Raw genomic sequence first — 17,286 nt, 5'->3', positions numbered from 1 at the left:
AAGTGAAGGCCTCCGACTTCCTGACTAGCTCAGGCACTTGGAAATGGAGGTTCATTAATGTGGAGGAACAGGCAGGAACCTCATGGACGTGGAGTAACCAAGAAGTCACGGGGCACAAAGTCAATTAAACACCAGATGAAATCTTCAGAACTCGTATTTTATTGTTATTAGAATATGTTTGGCCTTATGGCATTCCTTCATCAAGGATTATAGTCCAAAGGTATCATTCACATTGGTATCGAAAGTCCCAAAGGTTATAATAATTAAAAGAAACTCGATTTATTGTTATTATCCATACACCACAATTAGTAAAAAAAAGAAAAGTCAAATCAATTAATATTCGAAGTTCACAGTTCGAAGTCTCAATAAACAAGAGTCAACTAATATCCGAAGTCACAAAAATAACCACATTTATTACTGATTATTTAAAAACTAATTCGAATATTATTATTTAATTATTTTAAAATTAACTTGATTATTATTAACTAATTATTTAACATTAACTTAATTATTTCTAATTAGTTATGCAGACGAGATCGTGAGGGTCCCGGGGCAACAAAGCGTCGCCGAAGCGACCCCCGGAAATCCACAAAACAGACTGATTTTGGATTTAATAATCTTGCCTTTTTATCTGTTAGGGGTGGTCGTATTTCTTACCAATTCACCGATCACCGATACCGCCATATGCTACACATTTATATAAGGTTGACGGATGTCAGTCTATCAACCAAACATATAGCGATATCGATGTACATAATATGATTAATATTAATATTACTTTAATTACATTAATTCCTTAATTACTATATACCACTAACGCCCGTCTATACATCTCGCTTTATTATTTGACTAACCCATTGCATATCTATATTAAATTTACCTATTATATTACAATTTACATTACACATTACAATTACAAATCAAATCATATCTAACATTTAATCTAACTTATTTACCCTTTAACTAAACATGTATGTAATCTAAATTTAATCCTATTACCTTATTACCTTATATTTACATGGTCTGCGACCGACTTATCTTCCACAGTTTACTCTGAGAAGTGGTGGGACTTGCCAGAGCAAACTGCGGGACTTCTACATGTATTAAAATTGTTCTACTTTGTCGAGGGTCGTAATCATCTAACCGGTGGCACATTGACTACCAGGATCAGACCGAGCGGCTGGGAGGTACTACTCCTTATGGGAGCGCCCCCCACAGGGGCGGAAAATCATGTGTGTGTCACAAGCCAGGTTGAAATTCTCTTCTGGCATCCGCAGCATGTGGCCGTGCCAGGTCCAACGTCACCTCTTCACTCTCAACGCGATGAGAGGCTTCTTAGTACGCTCTCTTATCTCTGCTCCTAAAGTCATACCCCACCGCACACCCAGTATTCGTCGCAAACATTTGTTTTCGAAGCTCAGTATACGGTTACTCTGAGCCTTCGTAAGGTGCCATGATTCGCAACCGTAAAGCAGCACCGTCAGAATGCAAGCGTCGAAGAGGCGGCATTTGGTTCTGACCGAGTAGGTACAGTCGTGAGTCCCATACACTCCGCATTGAGTTGAATATTGCTCCAGCCATTCCCATTCGGATAGCGAGCTCTCTCTACAAAATGCCATCTCCCGTGATGTACCCCCAGGTATTTGAAGCTGTCAACGCTATATTGCAAAATCATTGAAATAATAGTGCTGCAGTGCCGTATAAATGTCGAAAATTAAGAATTTGAATATGTTGCGATACAGGTACAATGATGCGGTTCGTCGATTGTATATGTACGTATGTACGAATACGCGGTCATCGGCTGCCAGGCATGTATTACGGCTCCCCATACGCACGCACACTATCGACCGACCGCATTATTATTTCTCACCGTACTAGTCAATATTGATCATGGAACATATTTTTATGCCATCGATGAGTAGGTAGGTAGGTAGGTCATGATCGTCATATTGCGAAAGTCAACAATAAAGCCATTTTGTTTTATGAAATTTCCGCACATTATTAATTTAATATGATGTTCACTTAATATATTTAAAACATGTTCAGTAAAACTTTCTATTTGAGTTTGCAATGGACTCATATTTTTATGTGTTCCCTGCAGGGAACTGAAATACATAATGCCGAGTCTACATTGGCAACATGTCGCGCGACAACCTCGTTAAATTTTACGATAATAAATTATCATAATTGCTTAAGAAATTTTACGATAATTATCATACTTAACGTAAAATTTAACGAGGTCGTCGCGCGACATGTTGCCATTGTGGACCCAGCATAACGGGTAAGGCGATAGCAGGTAACCGACTCGAGTAAGGAAGAATCCGGGATAAACTTACACACGTGTCAAGAATACGTTTTACGTCGAATACTGAAAACTGCTCTCGGTTTATGCATTTACGCTCATTTAATGTTGGTGTATTACACACACAATTGCACGTCAATAATGCGTGCTTCATTTTCGTAAGCACTCACACATTCAAAATCCTGCATCAAGATGCGGCGTATTAAATATTGCCTATCGGCTATTTATTATCTGTTCTGTAGTTCCCTGTATACCCACATATTTTTATGATAGTCTACTTCTAATATATTACTTTCATCCGCGATAACTGGCAATTCTTGGTAGAAATGCCTATAATTATATTATGTATTAATTAAAATAAAACACAATATTGTGTTATACTTATTCCAAATAATATAACGATCATGACCTTTTCAGTAGGATTAAACCGGTCCTGATTATTCATTACATAAAATAAATACCTATTAAAATATTTTTTTTATTTAAACTGTTATCGCAGTCGGTATATATTTCAAATATTTCATTTTTTGATAGACATCGATAGCTTTCCTACAATTTCCTGAACAATCTGTACAGATTTACATCCCTAAAATACATATCCCAAATTGTCAATTCTGGCCTTTTGGAGCTCCCTTAGCTGTATTTTCGATATTATTTTTATGTCGGATATTATTTTGAGAGCTTTTTAACAACGAATTTATTGCGTATTTTTATACAATTTTAATGCAAGTTGTTCATTTTTTAATCCGTCTAGGGTTCGAAGATTTATATTCTACCGATAAATTGTGAAATGATGTGAAAACATACCGTTTTTATTACTTGCATTCGTTTTTATGTCGGCAATAAATGATAGCAAAGTGTCTATGCGCTGCCCAGTGTTTCTCACTCATGTTTTAAAAATATTGGATTATGTTATTGAGTCGATATTATTATGGTTTGATGTATCTATCTTTCATTCGCATGTGAAGTTTTAGGGATAGGTGCAAATTCTGTAATTGTATTTATTTTACGTTTTCATACAATGGGTACAAGTGAAATGCGAAATGAAACATTGCGTTATTATAATTATTCTTGAAGTGAGTACCTATTAAATCAGCCTATTAAATCATAATTCATTTTGTATCATACCTATAATTTAAAATTCTACTTAGGTAACTATGTCAATATTTTAAATGGAACTAAGTGAAATACTAAATCGATCCAATCATGTTTAACGTTGTGTATATTTTAAATCAACGATGTTTCTCTCCAGTGACGATTTCGTAAGTTAGTGATTTTTACAAAAGTGTATGGACGTGGTAGACCTCCGAGGTAGTGAGCTGAAATTTGGTAGGAGTGTCGCCCTCAATCTCAGTATTGACAAAAAAGTTCCCAGCAATCCGATTGGCATGGGGTCTTTTATTGGGCGGCCCAGGTCCTTATGTCGATGATCTGTCTGTATTCACTTTTGACTTAACGATCTCAAACTTATCCATTTTACCACATTTTTATTAGCTCGTATTCTTGTTTGTCCGGTACAGTTTTTACTTGTGCAGTACAAATTTTTTCTTGTTTGTCCAAGATTTTTAACTAACTTCCCGACTAGCTAGACATTTGAAACTTTTAGAATATATCAGAACACGACGACAATGCATTCTTTTAATACTGTTGGTCATCTTTAAGCAGAATTGAATTCATTTTCAGTTAATTCTGTTTTGTACGTTTCGGAAAAAAATCGTTAAAAGTAATATTTACTAGGTACTCACTATTATTGGTTGCTAAGTGGGTCCTAGCAACTAAATTATTAATATATACGTGCGTTACTATGGAAATAAATATGAAATGTCAAAATGACGTTTCTGTATTCTATAATATTTATTCAGTATTTCTATCAAGTACAATAAAAAGTTTTTTATTAATACATAGAATTGTCAAGTTAATATGATTCAACAGAATGTTTAAAAACGTGGTACTTATATAAAAGTTCTTTTTATCTTGTAATTATTTGTATTTAATAAAATCATAATTTCAATTGCTTTACTGACCAATGCAATATATAATATACCTACACATTATGAATAATTATATTCCAACTATGTCTGAGATTTATTATACCTATTGTGCATTTGTTTCCCTCACACACTCTTACACTCCCATGTGTTTCTAGGCTTCACTAAGAATTTTCGTGACGGAATGATATTAAACGTGTAAAATGGATGTTAGGTAGTTGCTCAACCTTTTCGTTCCATGATTTGGATTCAAACACACATTGAAAAACTGTGTTTGAATTTACCAGATATGAGATTTGAACCCTATTTTCACGACGTCATAAACGAACACGTCACCGCTCGTCCATTATACATAACGGAGGAAGTATTAGTTTATGATATCGGAACAATATTTTTTGTTGTTTTTCAAGTACCATCCTATTAGGTTTTTAATAATAATATTATTTAATTAAGTAGCAGATTATAGACATTTTGTAATAATTTCATTTTGGTAAAACTTCATTGTGCGCCACCGTTGAAGGGCTACTGCGTTAACCCTTTGACCTGTGACCTTACATCATTGACCAGATGCTCTCACTCAATAAAAGTTCTGATTCTGTAATGAGTAAACTGCAAAGTTATCTTCTGTTATTGGTATTTTATCTTTCTGTAAATAAAATATAAATGTATCTAGCCTCCTATGCCTACAACATCAAACTCACTTTTGAGTTTTATTTTATGTACAATAAATTATCAACGTGATTTCTTATATAATTGATTTTAATTAGCACAATTATTTATTCTTCAGATAAATTGATTTACTAGTGGACGACAGTGTATAAAGAACAAAAAAGTCCTCATAAACGGTTCTACTGATATCTGTATCTGCTTGTACAAATTCCATTCTTTCATAAACAGATAAATACAATTGAAAAATGAAGTCTACCTTCGTTGAAATAAGGGTGATTATTGAAAGTTCGTGTGTAAGATTACAACGTTGCACTATTCTGCAAACGTCTTCACTTAAATATAGCCACATACGATATAATATTATAAATTATGTACCGCTAAAATTCATACGTTGTAATGTTGTATATTTATAGTAGGTATATTAAATTCGCATTCATGTCTTTGGTTTATTCTGCTAATGAGATTTCCTAAGTACGAAAGTCCTGTGATTCGCCGATGTTCCGTTACCATATTTTGATCCTCTGTTTTGAATTGTGAGTTCGGTTAAAGTTATAGATACAATTTTTATGTACATCAATTATTGATATGACTGAATTCACCGATTTTGAATAATTTATTTTCCCTTCTGAAGTGACATTCGGTTTGCTAATTTTTAATAATGTAATGGGATGTTATCGAGTATTGCACAACGTAATCTCCCATAACCGCATTAATTTTGTAAACTTAGCTTAAGAGGGAGAGGCATCCCAGCAGATAACCTAGCGGAAAAATACGAAGCTTGTAATTTGAGATTGTTTTTGATAATTTACAATTTCAACTGTACTAATTAATAAATATGTATCTGAAAACATTAAAAAGATTTTTTTTTTGTTTTTTAATTAAAAGATAAACTTACAATTGTAAAAAATGTAATAAAATGTGAATTCGTTGCAGGGTCACATCTTATTATTACATTATATTTTTTGGTCATATTTATTATCAAAATTTAGTTTATTAAGTTTTCAAGTTTTTAAGCATACATCTCCCCCTTAAAGTCACTTACAGAAAATTGGCAGCCTTTTCTTAACGAAAATTGAAACACTTCAGAATAATAATTGACGATCAGTAGTTTTAGGAATCATTCCACCAGATTGGTAGCCAATGGATAAGAAAGAGCCATCGCTTTGAAAATGAAAGACGTGATTCGAATCACACTAGATCAACAAAAGTCTATGATGCTTCTATTGAATATGTTTCTGAGGGTTTTCGTTTTATTATGTACCTACTTATACTAAGACTTGTTGGTTGTTATATAGATATACATAGATACGCCTGCCACGGAAATGGTTGAAAGACTAGGGGGACAAAAAAAACCCGATCGCGCCTTTATCCTCTCGTCATGTTTTATTCAATGAACACAAGAAAAATAAATAAATTTCGGTTATTTTTTGTGTGGAAAAACTCTCCAATGTTGTTTCTCTATTATTTTGTTCTCTAGTATTCTGCGAAAGTAATGGCTGTTGCGGTGAGTAAGAAAACAACGAGAAGATGGTAATTTTTCAGATACTTTTCTCTCTGCAGAGCCATTACGTTTTTTTTATGTTAGATTGTATCAAAATTTTACCCATCATCGCCAGCCTTCTCACTTGATACACTGGCTGAATGGACAATGGCCTCCCCACAATAAATTAATCATTCTGTACTCTCATGAGGAATCTAAACCCAATTAACCTCTGTATACAGTCTGCTATGTAGCTGTCGTAATACACAGATATACATTATGTAGGTACGAGTAAAACATTCTCATAATTTATTGTTGCTCTCTTAATAATATATCATATTCGGCAGTCTTTGGCGGGTATTTTCAAATTTTAATAAATTGATATCTCATTACTTAATCCATCCAGCATCGGAGCATAGGGCAAGCACAGAGTCGCGCCATTTCACCGGTCGAGCGTCACGTTTACCGCATCTTGCTATGTCACACCTGAAACGCGTAGATCAGAAGCCGGCAACCTTTTCTTTTTTCATTTTTTTTTACCAATTCAAAGTAAAAAAATTTAAACATTATTATACAGTATCGCGCGAGCACAATTTAAAAATGTATATAACGACCAAAGCTGAGATGGAGTGCTTTCGGGCGTCTGAATAGTATCTTCAAGAGTGACCTACCATTATGTCTTAAGCGTAGGGTGTTCTACCAATGTGTGCTACCCGTGCTCACGTAAGGCTGCGAGACGTGGACCCTCAACACGAGAGATGTCCAAAGGCTAAGAGTCGCACAGCGAGGCATGGAGAGGTGTATGTTGGGCATCACGCGAAAGGACCGTAAGAGAAACGAATGGGTTAGGAAGCAGACAGGAGTACGCGATGTAATAGACGTTGCCAAACAGCTGAAATGGAGATGGGCGGGGCGCATTGCTCGCCGAAAGGACGGCCGCTGGACAAATGCCGTCATCCAGTGGTACCCAAGGGGCACGAAACGGCCACAAGGTCGCCCTAAAAGCCGCTGGATTGACGAACTGGTAAAGTTCGGCGGAAATACGTGCCAGCGAACCACACAGGACCGAGAGAGTTGGAAGAAGCTTGGGGAGGCCTTCATCCAGCAGTGGATTGACCCCGGCTGATGATGATATAACGACCATGTAAAACGGCGTCGTATGCGATTTTTTTTCTGTCGGTAGAATATGAAACAAAAATTTATTAGATAATACTTAGGTATAACTGGTTTATTTTATTACCTATCTCGTGTGACATATTTTTGTCGATGAAAGTTGACAGCGCTGTTGAATGTCCTAGTAATAATGGTGTGGGGGTGAGGCAGGGTCTGCCATGACGTCGGAATCCGTGCAGCTGTGCCACAATGTCCTGACCACATGAAGCGCGCGCTCACGAACGACTGATTGTGACGCGATTGCCCAAAGATTCGGCGGAGACATCGATTTATCAAGATCATAATCATTTGATAGACCCATACAGGAGCACAAGTAGCACACACACATTATACCAGTCACCATTTGGTCCTGACAGAATACAGCGGCAGAATGTGTAGGTAAAGAAATAATGGATAATAGCAAAATATTATATCGATTATGAATGTAAATTCCAATCAATAAATCGATTAGATATCTTTCAGTTTTTCCAGTACATACCTACCTAGTATTTCCTATCATATCATATGCAATGTAAAAAAGAGATACTTTCGGAAATCAATAATATGCTGAAATAATAATTAAAAACCAATTGAATAACCCTTTATACAACAACTAGCTGACCCGGCGAACTTCGTACCGCCTCTGAATCAAGAAATCTTGTGTTAACTTATTAGCTGAATTTAATTAAGTTTTTATGAATACTCAAAATTAATTAAGTTCAATAAATGTGCAAAAATCAAATCAAAATGAAAAGTATTTTAATTACATTGAAATGAATGTAATTCATGTGGCAGCAAGGCATTTGCTGTATTGAAGCGAATAGATATGATTCGCGTAGCATTGTTGCACTACTTTCTGTTAAACTATTTGGTGGATGGGTTGCACTCGGGTCGATTCCCTTCATTGAAGTAACTTGTGCTATAAGACATTTTTCGTTTTGTTGTCAAGTGCGAGAACGAACAAAGTGGATGGTGATCATGCTATATACAATTGACCATGAGCGAAACATTCGGTTAGCAATGATGTTCGGGAACACTTTGTTGATGAGGTCGTCCTTCGTTGAGACGAAATTGCAAAAATTCAGCGGAAACGAAATCTATCCATTCTATTCGTCGACAGGAACACGGCCGTTACCGATAGTCAGCAATTGCTTGGAGAAATCTTCGGCAGATGGATCGTTTAGCAATGCAACGCATGTTTGTCGTCAGCTGAAGTTTCTTCACATAGCGCCACAGAGTCGATGATTTGAGGCAAGGGTTTATTTCATCGGCAGCGGTCGATCTTGGAATGACTGGTAGTGTTTGGCGGAAATCGCCAGATAGTAGAATCATTGCGCCTCCAAAACATCTTGATCGCAGATCTTTCATAGTTCGATTGAGTGCTTCCAATGCGCGTTTGTGCGCCATTGTGCACTCATTCCAGGTGATGATTTTACTTGCTTCCAAACCTTTGGCTATTTCTGAGTGTTTCGCAATGTTGCATGTCGGTTTTTGAGTCGTTTGAAGGTTTATCAGCAATTTCAACGCTGAATGAGCCGTTCAGCATCCTCCTAGCAACGTGGCCGAAATCCCAGAAGAAGCAACTCTATTTCGGATCTCGCACGAACAGTGACGAAATCATGACCATGAGTAATGTCTTCCCAGTTCTACCGGGCGCATCGAGGAAAAATAAGCCACCATTTTCATCATCAATTGCCTTCATTAACGTATCGTACACTTCCTTCTGTTGGGGGTTCAACAGTGGTACATAAGTTCGAACTGATTGGTTCAATGCATCTTAATCATATTCATGTTCACGTTCCAATTCTCGATTGAAAGCGTCGTTCATTCCACGATGTGGCGTTGGCATTCCTAACTTGACTAACAAATTGCCGCACATGAGGAAACACATGTCTTCGATCAAAAGCAAAGCCTGGTTATGTATCTACTCATTCACCCCGATTCATTCCCTGAACTGACACGAATTCAATGTAAAATGTCTTCTGACATGTCATCCTTGTACTTGTTTCACAGTTCAGGTGGATTCGATGGGAAGCATGTCGAAATAATTATAGCAAATAATGTACGTGTCTGACTTGGAGATGCAGAAACAACAATTACTTCAGCGATTGTCATGTCCCAATGAGTATCGTTTTCAAGTAAATTGAGCCGTTGACATGCAGCACGAAATATTGGGCACACTATACCATTGACAGTTTGAAGTGATTCAAATGATGTCGGCCCACGAACATTCACCGGCAACAACCGCAAGTAGAAGCATTCGTCATTCTTCGGATGAACTGTGTAAATGCGACCAAGAGCATCAGCAAAACGCACATCTGTGTGATCAGGAACTGCATCGCCTTGCTTCCGACATTGAAATTTCTTCGATTAAGCGTTCCAAGTATAATAACGTGGCATCTCAGAGTAGAGCCACGTTCGTGCAAACGGATCGCTTTGGCAAATCGAAAAGAAACTGGTCAATGTTGTCGCTGGAGGTGTTTCAGCACGTTCAACAACATTCTATGCATTGAAATAAATTCGTTGACCATTCTCCAGATGCACCGTCAAATGTACAACGGTGTGATGACGTTCATGAATGGGGAATGAGAAAATACGCCAAATCGCTTCATTGCAGCTCACATATCGACTAACTCGATAGTGCGTGATTTTATCGTTGGTATTGGGAGTTTGAACACCAAAAACCGCAATATCGCTGCCTTTGGTGACATATTTGCAGATGTATTTGATGGACTTCACTGAATTGCAATACTCCACGTTGCAATGCGCCTTGTATGTTTTGGAAAGAAGTGGCAAATACGGAACAATCCAAGTGTTGTCGACCACGATATCGTTTCCTTTCACTTTCGTTGTGATAGTTCTACCGTTATCATCGGGTGATCGACGCCGATATAGTGGATAACCATCGTTCCCAGTGATAGTCTCCGCCGTCAAATTTTGTGGATAACGCTTGTAACACTTGCCGTCGACCATACACGGTGATTGGGGGTTGATGGTGCCACACGGTCCGTGAATCATGTTAGTAATTACAACATCATGCAGGTCTGGATCGGTTTCGGGATCAGGAATCTCGTCGCATATGATGTCATCTATTTGGTCTGGTCGAATTCTTTCAACTAACCAAAAAAAAATGTGTGCATGCGGTAAGCCTCGTTTTTGCCATTCAATCGAATACATCCAGTATCGAGTATCCCTAAAGACGCGATGATTAACAATGTAGTTCATCAGCGACAGGATTTTTTGTTTGAAGACACGTGCGGTGATTTCGTGCTGATCATTTGATGTTTGTCCGGGGGCAGCAATTGAACAATTTCTATCCATTTCGGATTGCACGTAAAGGTGATGAATAGATCTGGACGACCGTAATGACAAACATAATATTATATCATTGCATATTGCGCATATTCATGCATATGACGCGGGCTGCCAATGTACGTCGCCAGTAGAATAGTCAATCGACCAACATTAGCTGCATCTCCTTCGGTGCTGATTGCATCGCGTAAATGAATATACTCCTCCGAACGCAGTTTGGCTTGGTTCAACTGAATGAAAGTGAAGCGCTCCGTCTCGATTTTGACGTACAAACCAAACAACAAACGACGACCAAATGAAGAACAAAAAAAATCAACGAAATCAGTCAATCAGTTCTCGAGATGTCATCAAAAAAGCCGCTCCATACGAAATGTATGAGAAAATGAATTTTCTTCACATTTTTTTCATGATTTTTTCGATGTTTTAATAGTTATTCTGCTATTCGGGGCGGAGACAAATCCAAAAAATAATGATCATAAAAATCGGTCCAGCCGTTATTGAGTTATAAATGGTGTAACTCGTATCGTTTTCAAGCAAATTGAGCTGTTGACATGAAGCACGAAATGTTGGGCACACTACACCATTGACAGTTAGACATTTCGACTATCATTCTTTCTTTTGTTTGTTTGTTTATTGTTTCTGTCATGTATCAGAGATGGCGTTGTATATGGATTTAAATTTTTTGTGATTTTCTTTTATTCTCGATTGCGCGTTCATTGTTCAAAATGTCAAAATGTATGAGAAAATTAATTTTCTTCATAATTTTTTTTCCCGTGAATTTTTCCGATGTTTTAATAGTTATTCTGCTATTCGGGGCTGAGACAAATCCAACAATGCAAAGATCGTAAAAATCGGTCCAGCCGTTCTCGAGTTATAAATAGTGTAACTAACCCGACTTTCTTTTATATATATAGATATAGGTACATACTCTAATAATTTATTATTAATTAGCTCTAAAATATAACAAGCATATCTGCCACTAACATAGAAGCTAGACCAAAAAATGTATTTTTTAACCCAGAATTGAAACGGCATTGCGTTATTTTTGCGCTTCGGCATACGCCTGAATAAGTCAGGGTCTCAGTCTAGTATAGAAAACTTCTTTCAGTCATGTAACACTAGTTGAAACCATTTTAATCTCTGCAAGTAATCTAAAAGCATAAGTCTGGAGTTTGCTACTGATATTGAAATATGAAGATCTGCAGTTAATTACCAATCGCGTCGACCGTCTTTGGGATAAAATTTCTGAAACAATTGTCAATATTTCACTTGGAATCCTTCGGAGTAGCGTCGTATTGATCTACTGCTAATCTAAAGAATATTCCTAATTATTGATGCATTTTGATATTTCTTAATAATACGTGCACCATTTATGGGTTATCTCATGTATAAAATGCCATGTGACGCAATCGCAAATGACATTTATGACTACCATCTTCTGAAGCATTTACTCACTGGGTTTGATGGTGTTGCCACAAACAATCAGTCGATATTTTGATACAATTCAAGCGACCTAATAATATCTGACATTTTGTTATATGCGTATCGTCGTGCCATACGGTCAGTAGAGATCGCATTGGTTTGTGTAATTTGAGCATTAGTAACCCGACTATCAGCTTTACTTTAAAACCCTTTTATAAAGACTATCTCCATTGACGATAGTTTTTATTAAGATTTCATATTTTGTCAATGCAGTTACTGGTAGTTTGTGGTTAATGACTATTATGTTAAATTAGTATTATCTTTCTGTTTCAGACGTCCGGTACGGGTATGTGGTGGATCAGCAGCCGATCGGCCGACTTCTCTTCCGGTTATTCTGCGAGAAGAAGCGGCCGCAGTATCATCGATACATCAATTTCCTTGATGCAGTGAGTTTCATAATATTTAAATTATTTTGCATCAACTTCATCCCCCACTACCCAGGATGGGTCTACACTTGCTCCCAACAAATCTCTCTACACCTATCTATATCCAAAATGATTACTTTCCAACTCAGTACCTCGAGCATATGGCAGTCATCGGTAGCTCTGACCAGTGAACTTTCATTGTCTTTTATATGGTTTCCAACCTTTTTTGTATCGTGACCCTTTTTTGTAATAGGTAGCCAAATATGCTGCTACCCCTGCCACATTAGCATAAAAAGACATTTTGAATACAATGAGTTGACATATTAAACGTAATCATGAAATTAAATAATTATCAATCATAATAAATCTTCTCTGACTTTGTCTATGTTTGCTTGTGAATTAGCAATTATCACATTTTCTTTCATGATACAATTTATTTTTCATGTAACTTAATTATAATTAATTATCGGTTTTCAAGTTATAATCCAAATATTTTGTCTTCTCCAGGTGGAACGTTACGAGCTTGAACCAGATGAATCCCGATTAGAATCAGCCAATGAGGTGACAGAGAGGTTCCTCAGAAAGGTGGCGAGTCCTCACATAGAAGGAGGGGGGGAGAGGATGGAGGTGGAAGTCGATGGGGAAAGGAACGGTGACGAAGATGAAGATGCTACTGATCACACCGTACTCGATGTACTGGGCACACATTTAATCGAGGGCTGCAAAGAAAAAGTTATAGGTATTAATTAGTTGATACTAACAAGGTGTTTGATTAATCAAGACTTAAAACTAGTGTACCAATCAAAAGGGTCTTGACTTTATTATTATATACGGGATTTGAATGAACTTTTTATATTACAACACTTGATTGCGATTTCAAAAATCGTTTAGCATAATAATTGAATCGTTAACCATAGTTGAAAAAAATAATATTGGCAGCCTGTTTAGCCTTGGTAACCTTTTTTAAGCTTTACTACTTCACAAAAATTACATGGACTCTACACCTTTAAGTATAGACAATAAGCTGAAAAAAATATTTTTTCTGAAAAATTAATCGCCTTTTCAAAATTCTCATTTGGTATGAAGTCAATGTTTGTGAATAATAGGATGAAATCATTGATAATTAATTATTTAAAAAATGTACAATTTCAGAGGAGTTTTTCACAGCTTAGTTTAATATAATTATTCAAGTTACTATTGAATAATTTGATATATAAACAAAATAAATATAACACTCAAGTAGTTTTCCTGAGAGTGTTTTTTGACGAGTTACAAATGACAATCTTCTATTTCCAGATGCTCCAAAAGACGTTTTTGCACCATGTGTGTTTGCAGTGAAATCATTTCTTGCCGGCACTCCATTTGATGACTTCCAGACCTCTGTCTTCTTCCACCGATATCTGCAATGGAAATGGCTCGAGGCTCAACCGGTCACATACAAAACATTCAGAATGTATAGGGTGCTAGGGAAAGGGGGATTCGGGGAAGTCTGTGCTTGTCAGGTAATAAAAATTGTAATAAATTATTCTTAACATAAAAGTAAACAATAAAATACAATATTCTCTTTTGTTTTCGTTTTACATTTTAGCCAGTTAATGGCTACTGGTTTGAAGTGTATGTGACTATTTTTACTGGCTTGGACTTGTTAATGGTTTCGCCCATAGAGTGTCAACTGTAAATTTCAATACAATCTCCCCCCATCCATTTATTCTGATCTTGCAAATAGAAATAATATACCATAATAAACGCTGTCATCTGTTAAGCGAAATGCTGTCAGACGAGAAAAGGGAAAAGCGAATTCCACATAAAATTAATCAACGAATATTTAAAAAAAAAATCAGATACATACAATTTAATTCTGCAAAAATGCATCAAGTGTAATTTGTCTTTTGTTTTTGTAAGTTTGCACTTCTACAAAATCAACACAGGCCTAATGACCTCCTCACCTCAACACAGACTCGACAGTAGACATTATGTGATACGAAACATGTAAAACAATAATATGTATTGTGATCTTAAATTTACTGCCCCAATTAAGCGATATTAATTACTGTTGGTTAGTAGGAAACCAAACAAATGGGTTTGGTTTCCGCTCTTGAGATTTGGCCCAAACAAGCAGCTGCCTGAATTAACTGGTGGCCCAATTAAGCCAAATCTTCTGTAATAAAATTACAAATGATAATCCGACAACCTTAGCAATAATAGTGGCAATTTTACCATAAGCAACAAATATGCCACGGCATGGAAAATTTTATCAACAACATAGCGAATTTTTTCTTTTTTTATGTTATGGTTGTGTTGAGTTTTTATGTACAAGCTCCAGACAGCACAACAGATCCTTCAATGTTTATAGCACTATCCACTTATTATACAATTGTGCTAATTACTGTGCATTTACATTATTTACAACACTAACCAAGAAATTATCGACCAGTCCGATGGTGCGATTTACTGTAAATACTATCAGTATTTTTTCTTAGTGCATTAACTTTTCTATGTATAAATTAATGTATTTTTATCTTAATAGGTTCGTGCGACTGGTAAAATGTATGCCTGTAAAAAGTTAGAGAAAAAACGGATAAAGAAACGGAAAGGGGAAGCGATGGTTTTGATTGAGAAACAAATACTCCAAAAAATCAACTCAAGATTTGTTGTTAGCCTTGCGTATGCCTATGAAACCAAGGATGCACTGTGCCTCGTTCTTACAATCATGAACGGTAAGAATATTTCCAAACTTGCATCTTTACTGTAATCATATTATTATTATATAATTTTTCATTTATCTCTGGTAAATAATATATAATATAGTTGTTTGATGTATACAACGTCATGATTTTCAGGTGGCGATTTAAAGTTTCACATATACAATATGGGAGGACCTTCTCCCGGGTTAGAGCTGACGAGAGCCAGATTCTATGCGGCTGAAGTTGTATGCGGACTGGAACACTTACATCTACAAGGCATAGTATATCGGTTAGCCCATTTTTATTCTTTTGGCCATGGCGCAATCCTATTAAGGATCAGACGGGCCTCCACAAAGTGGATGTTTGTTTTACCAAATTTTTAACTCAACCTATTAGGCCCATACTCTGACTCCAAACACAAATGTGTATTTGCCTGACTCAGGATTCGAACCTGGGACCCATGACATTAAAAGCTGACGCGTAAGCCGCTTGGCCATCGTGGAGTCATCATAGTACAGTAAAACCCTGTTAATACGAACATGGTTAATTCTAAATTCATCGTAAATCTAAGTAATAGTCTTCAATGATATTAATGTTAAAGAAATTGTATCGGAAACAGAAACAATGTTACATAATTGCAACAACAGCAAAAATGTTTTCAGGTCTTATTGTTTTTTTCATACATTATGTATTTCGTGATTTGAATTTTTTTTCGGATTTCGGTCCCATCGGTTTCGAATTAACGGAGTTTTACTGCATTGTCATTCATAGTCTCTCTTTTTCGGCTAGATTTTTGTGTATGGAAGATGAATAATAAAATTACCATGCAAAACATATCTTCAAACGAAATTGCAGGATTATACTCATAAAATGGTTTGTGAAGATTTTAGAGGAGCAACAAGTGTCATTTGATATGTACCCAAATTAGGGAGTGAATAATGATAGTTATTATTTACAAGACATGTTGATTCTTCACTGAATTCTGAATTTAATTTATCGATATGATTTGCTGGGTTAAGCCAAATAATATTTATTCTATTATTTTGTATGTTGAGTGTAAAACATTAATTGCCCTTTTAAATATAAATTATTTACACAAGGTTGTCAGCAGTCTCTGTTATTTGATGAATACATATTGAATTCAATGATTCACAGTGATTGCAAACCGGAGAACATCTTACTTGATGATGCGGGGCATGTGAGAATTAGTGATCTCGGTTTGGCCGTTGACATTCCTGAAGGTGAAATGGTCAGAGGGAGAGTTGGCACTGTCGGATATATGGGTAGGCTATTCAAATTAGTACCAAGTTCTTTTCATCACAATATGTTTTTATGTTTTTTTTTTCCATCCATATACATTCAGGAAACAAACATCTTAAAAACAAAGAAACACATAAAAAGTTATAACTGATGGCTTTTTTTATTACATAATATATATATACCTACATATTAAAAAAATAAATAACAGTATGATATTAATAAAACATACATATTAACACCTTCGCGGACACAATATGTTAGCTAATAAATGTTACTGATATGACACATATTGAAATTATTGTATTAAGAATGATTTTCCTACTTTTCGAATTAGATATATAGAAATGAGTTAAATCACAAGATATGACACTATCTAATGGAAATATGGTCGCATTGTGACACAAGTAGACAGGGAACATATTGTTTTAATCCAAAATACGACTTCTATAAACGTCATGTCGTATTCCGTTCCACAGTACATGACGTCAATGGACGTTCTGTCATATCACATTTCACAGAATACGACAAAATTTAATTTTAGTTATTTTAATTATTTTGATTGTGTGTAATAAATTAGTATTAGTGCAACTGA

General features: G+C 36.0%; 1 protein-coding gene across 1 annotated transcript in view; it reads left to right on the top strand.

Annotated features, from left to right (window-relative positions):
* Gprk2 (G protein-coupled receptor kinase 2) overlaps window positions 1-17,286 on the top strand; it is a 115,497-nt gene that overhangs the window by 92,995 nt on the left and 5,216 nt on the right. Inside the window, exons 3-8 of the mRNA XM_085954839.1 lie at window positions 12,659-12,771; window positions 13,258-13,489; window positions 14,047-14,252; window positions 15,278-15,467; window positions 15,591-15,723; window positions 16,590-16,717. Of these exons, the coding sequence (XP_085810965.1) occupies window positions 12,659-12,771; window positions 13,258-13,489; window positions 14,047-14,252; window positions 15,278-15,467; window positions 15,591-15,723; window positions 16,590-16,717 (1,002 nt within the window). The remainder of the gene's footprint in view (window positions 1-12,658; window positions 12,772-13,257; window positions 13,490-14,046; window positions 14,253-15,277; window positions 15,468-15,590; window positions 15,724-16,589; window positions 16,718-17,286) is intronic.

The sequence above is a fragment of the Rhyacophila brunnea genome, unplaced genomic scaffold (assembly GCF_057557595.1).
Source record: "Rhyacophila brunnea isolate RB1 unplaced genomic scaffold, BYU_Rbru_1.0 scaffold_4, whole genome shotgun sequence".
NCBI lineage: Eukaryota > Metazoa > Arthropoda > Insecta > Trichoptera > Rhyacophilidae > Rhyacophila > Rhyacophila brunnea.
This window is presented reverse-complemented; position numbering and strand designations above follow the sequence as displayed.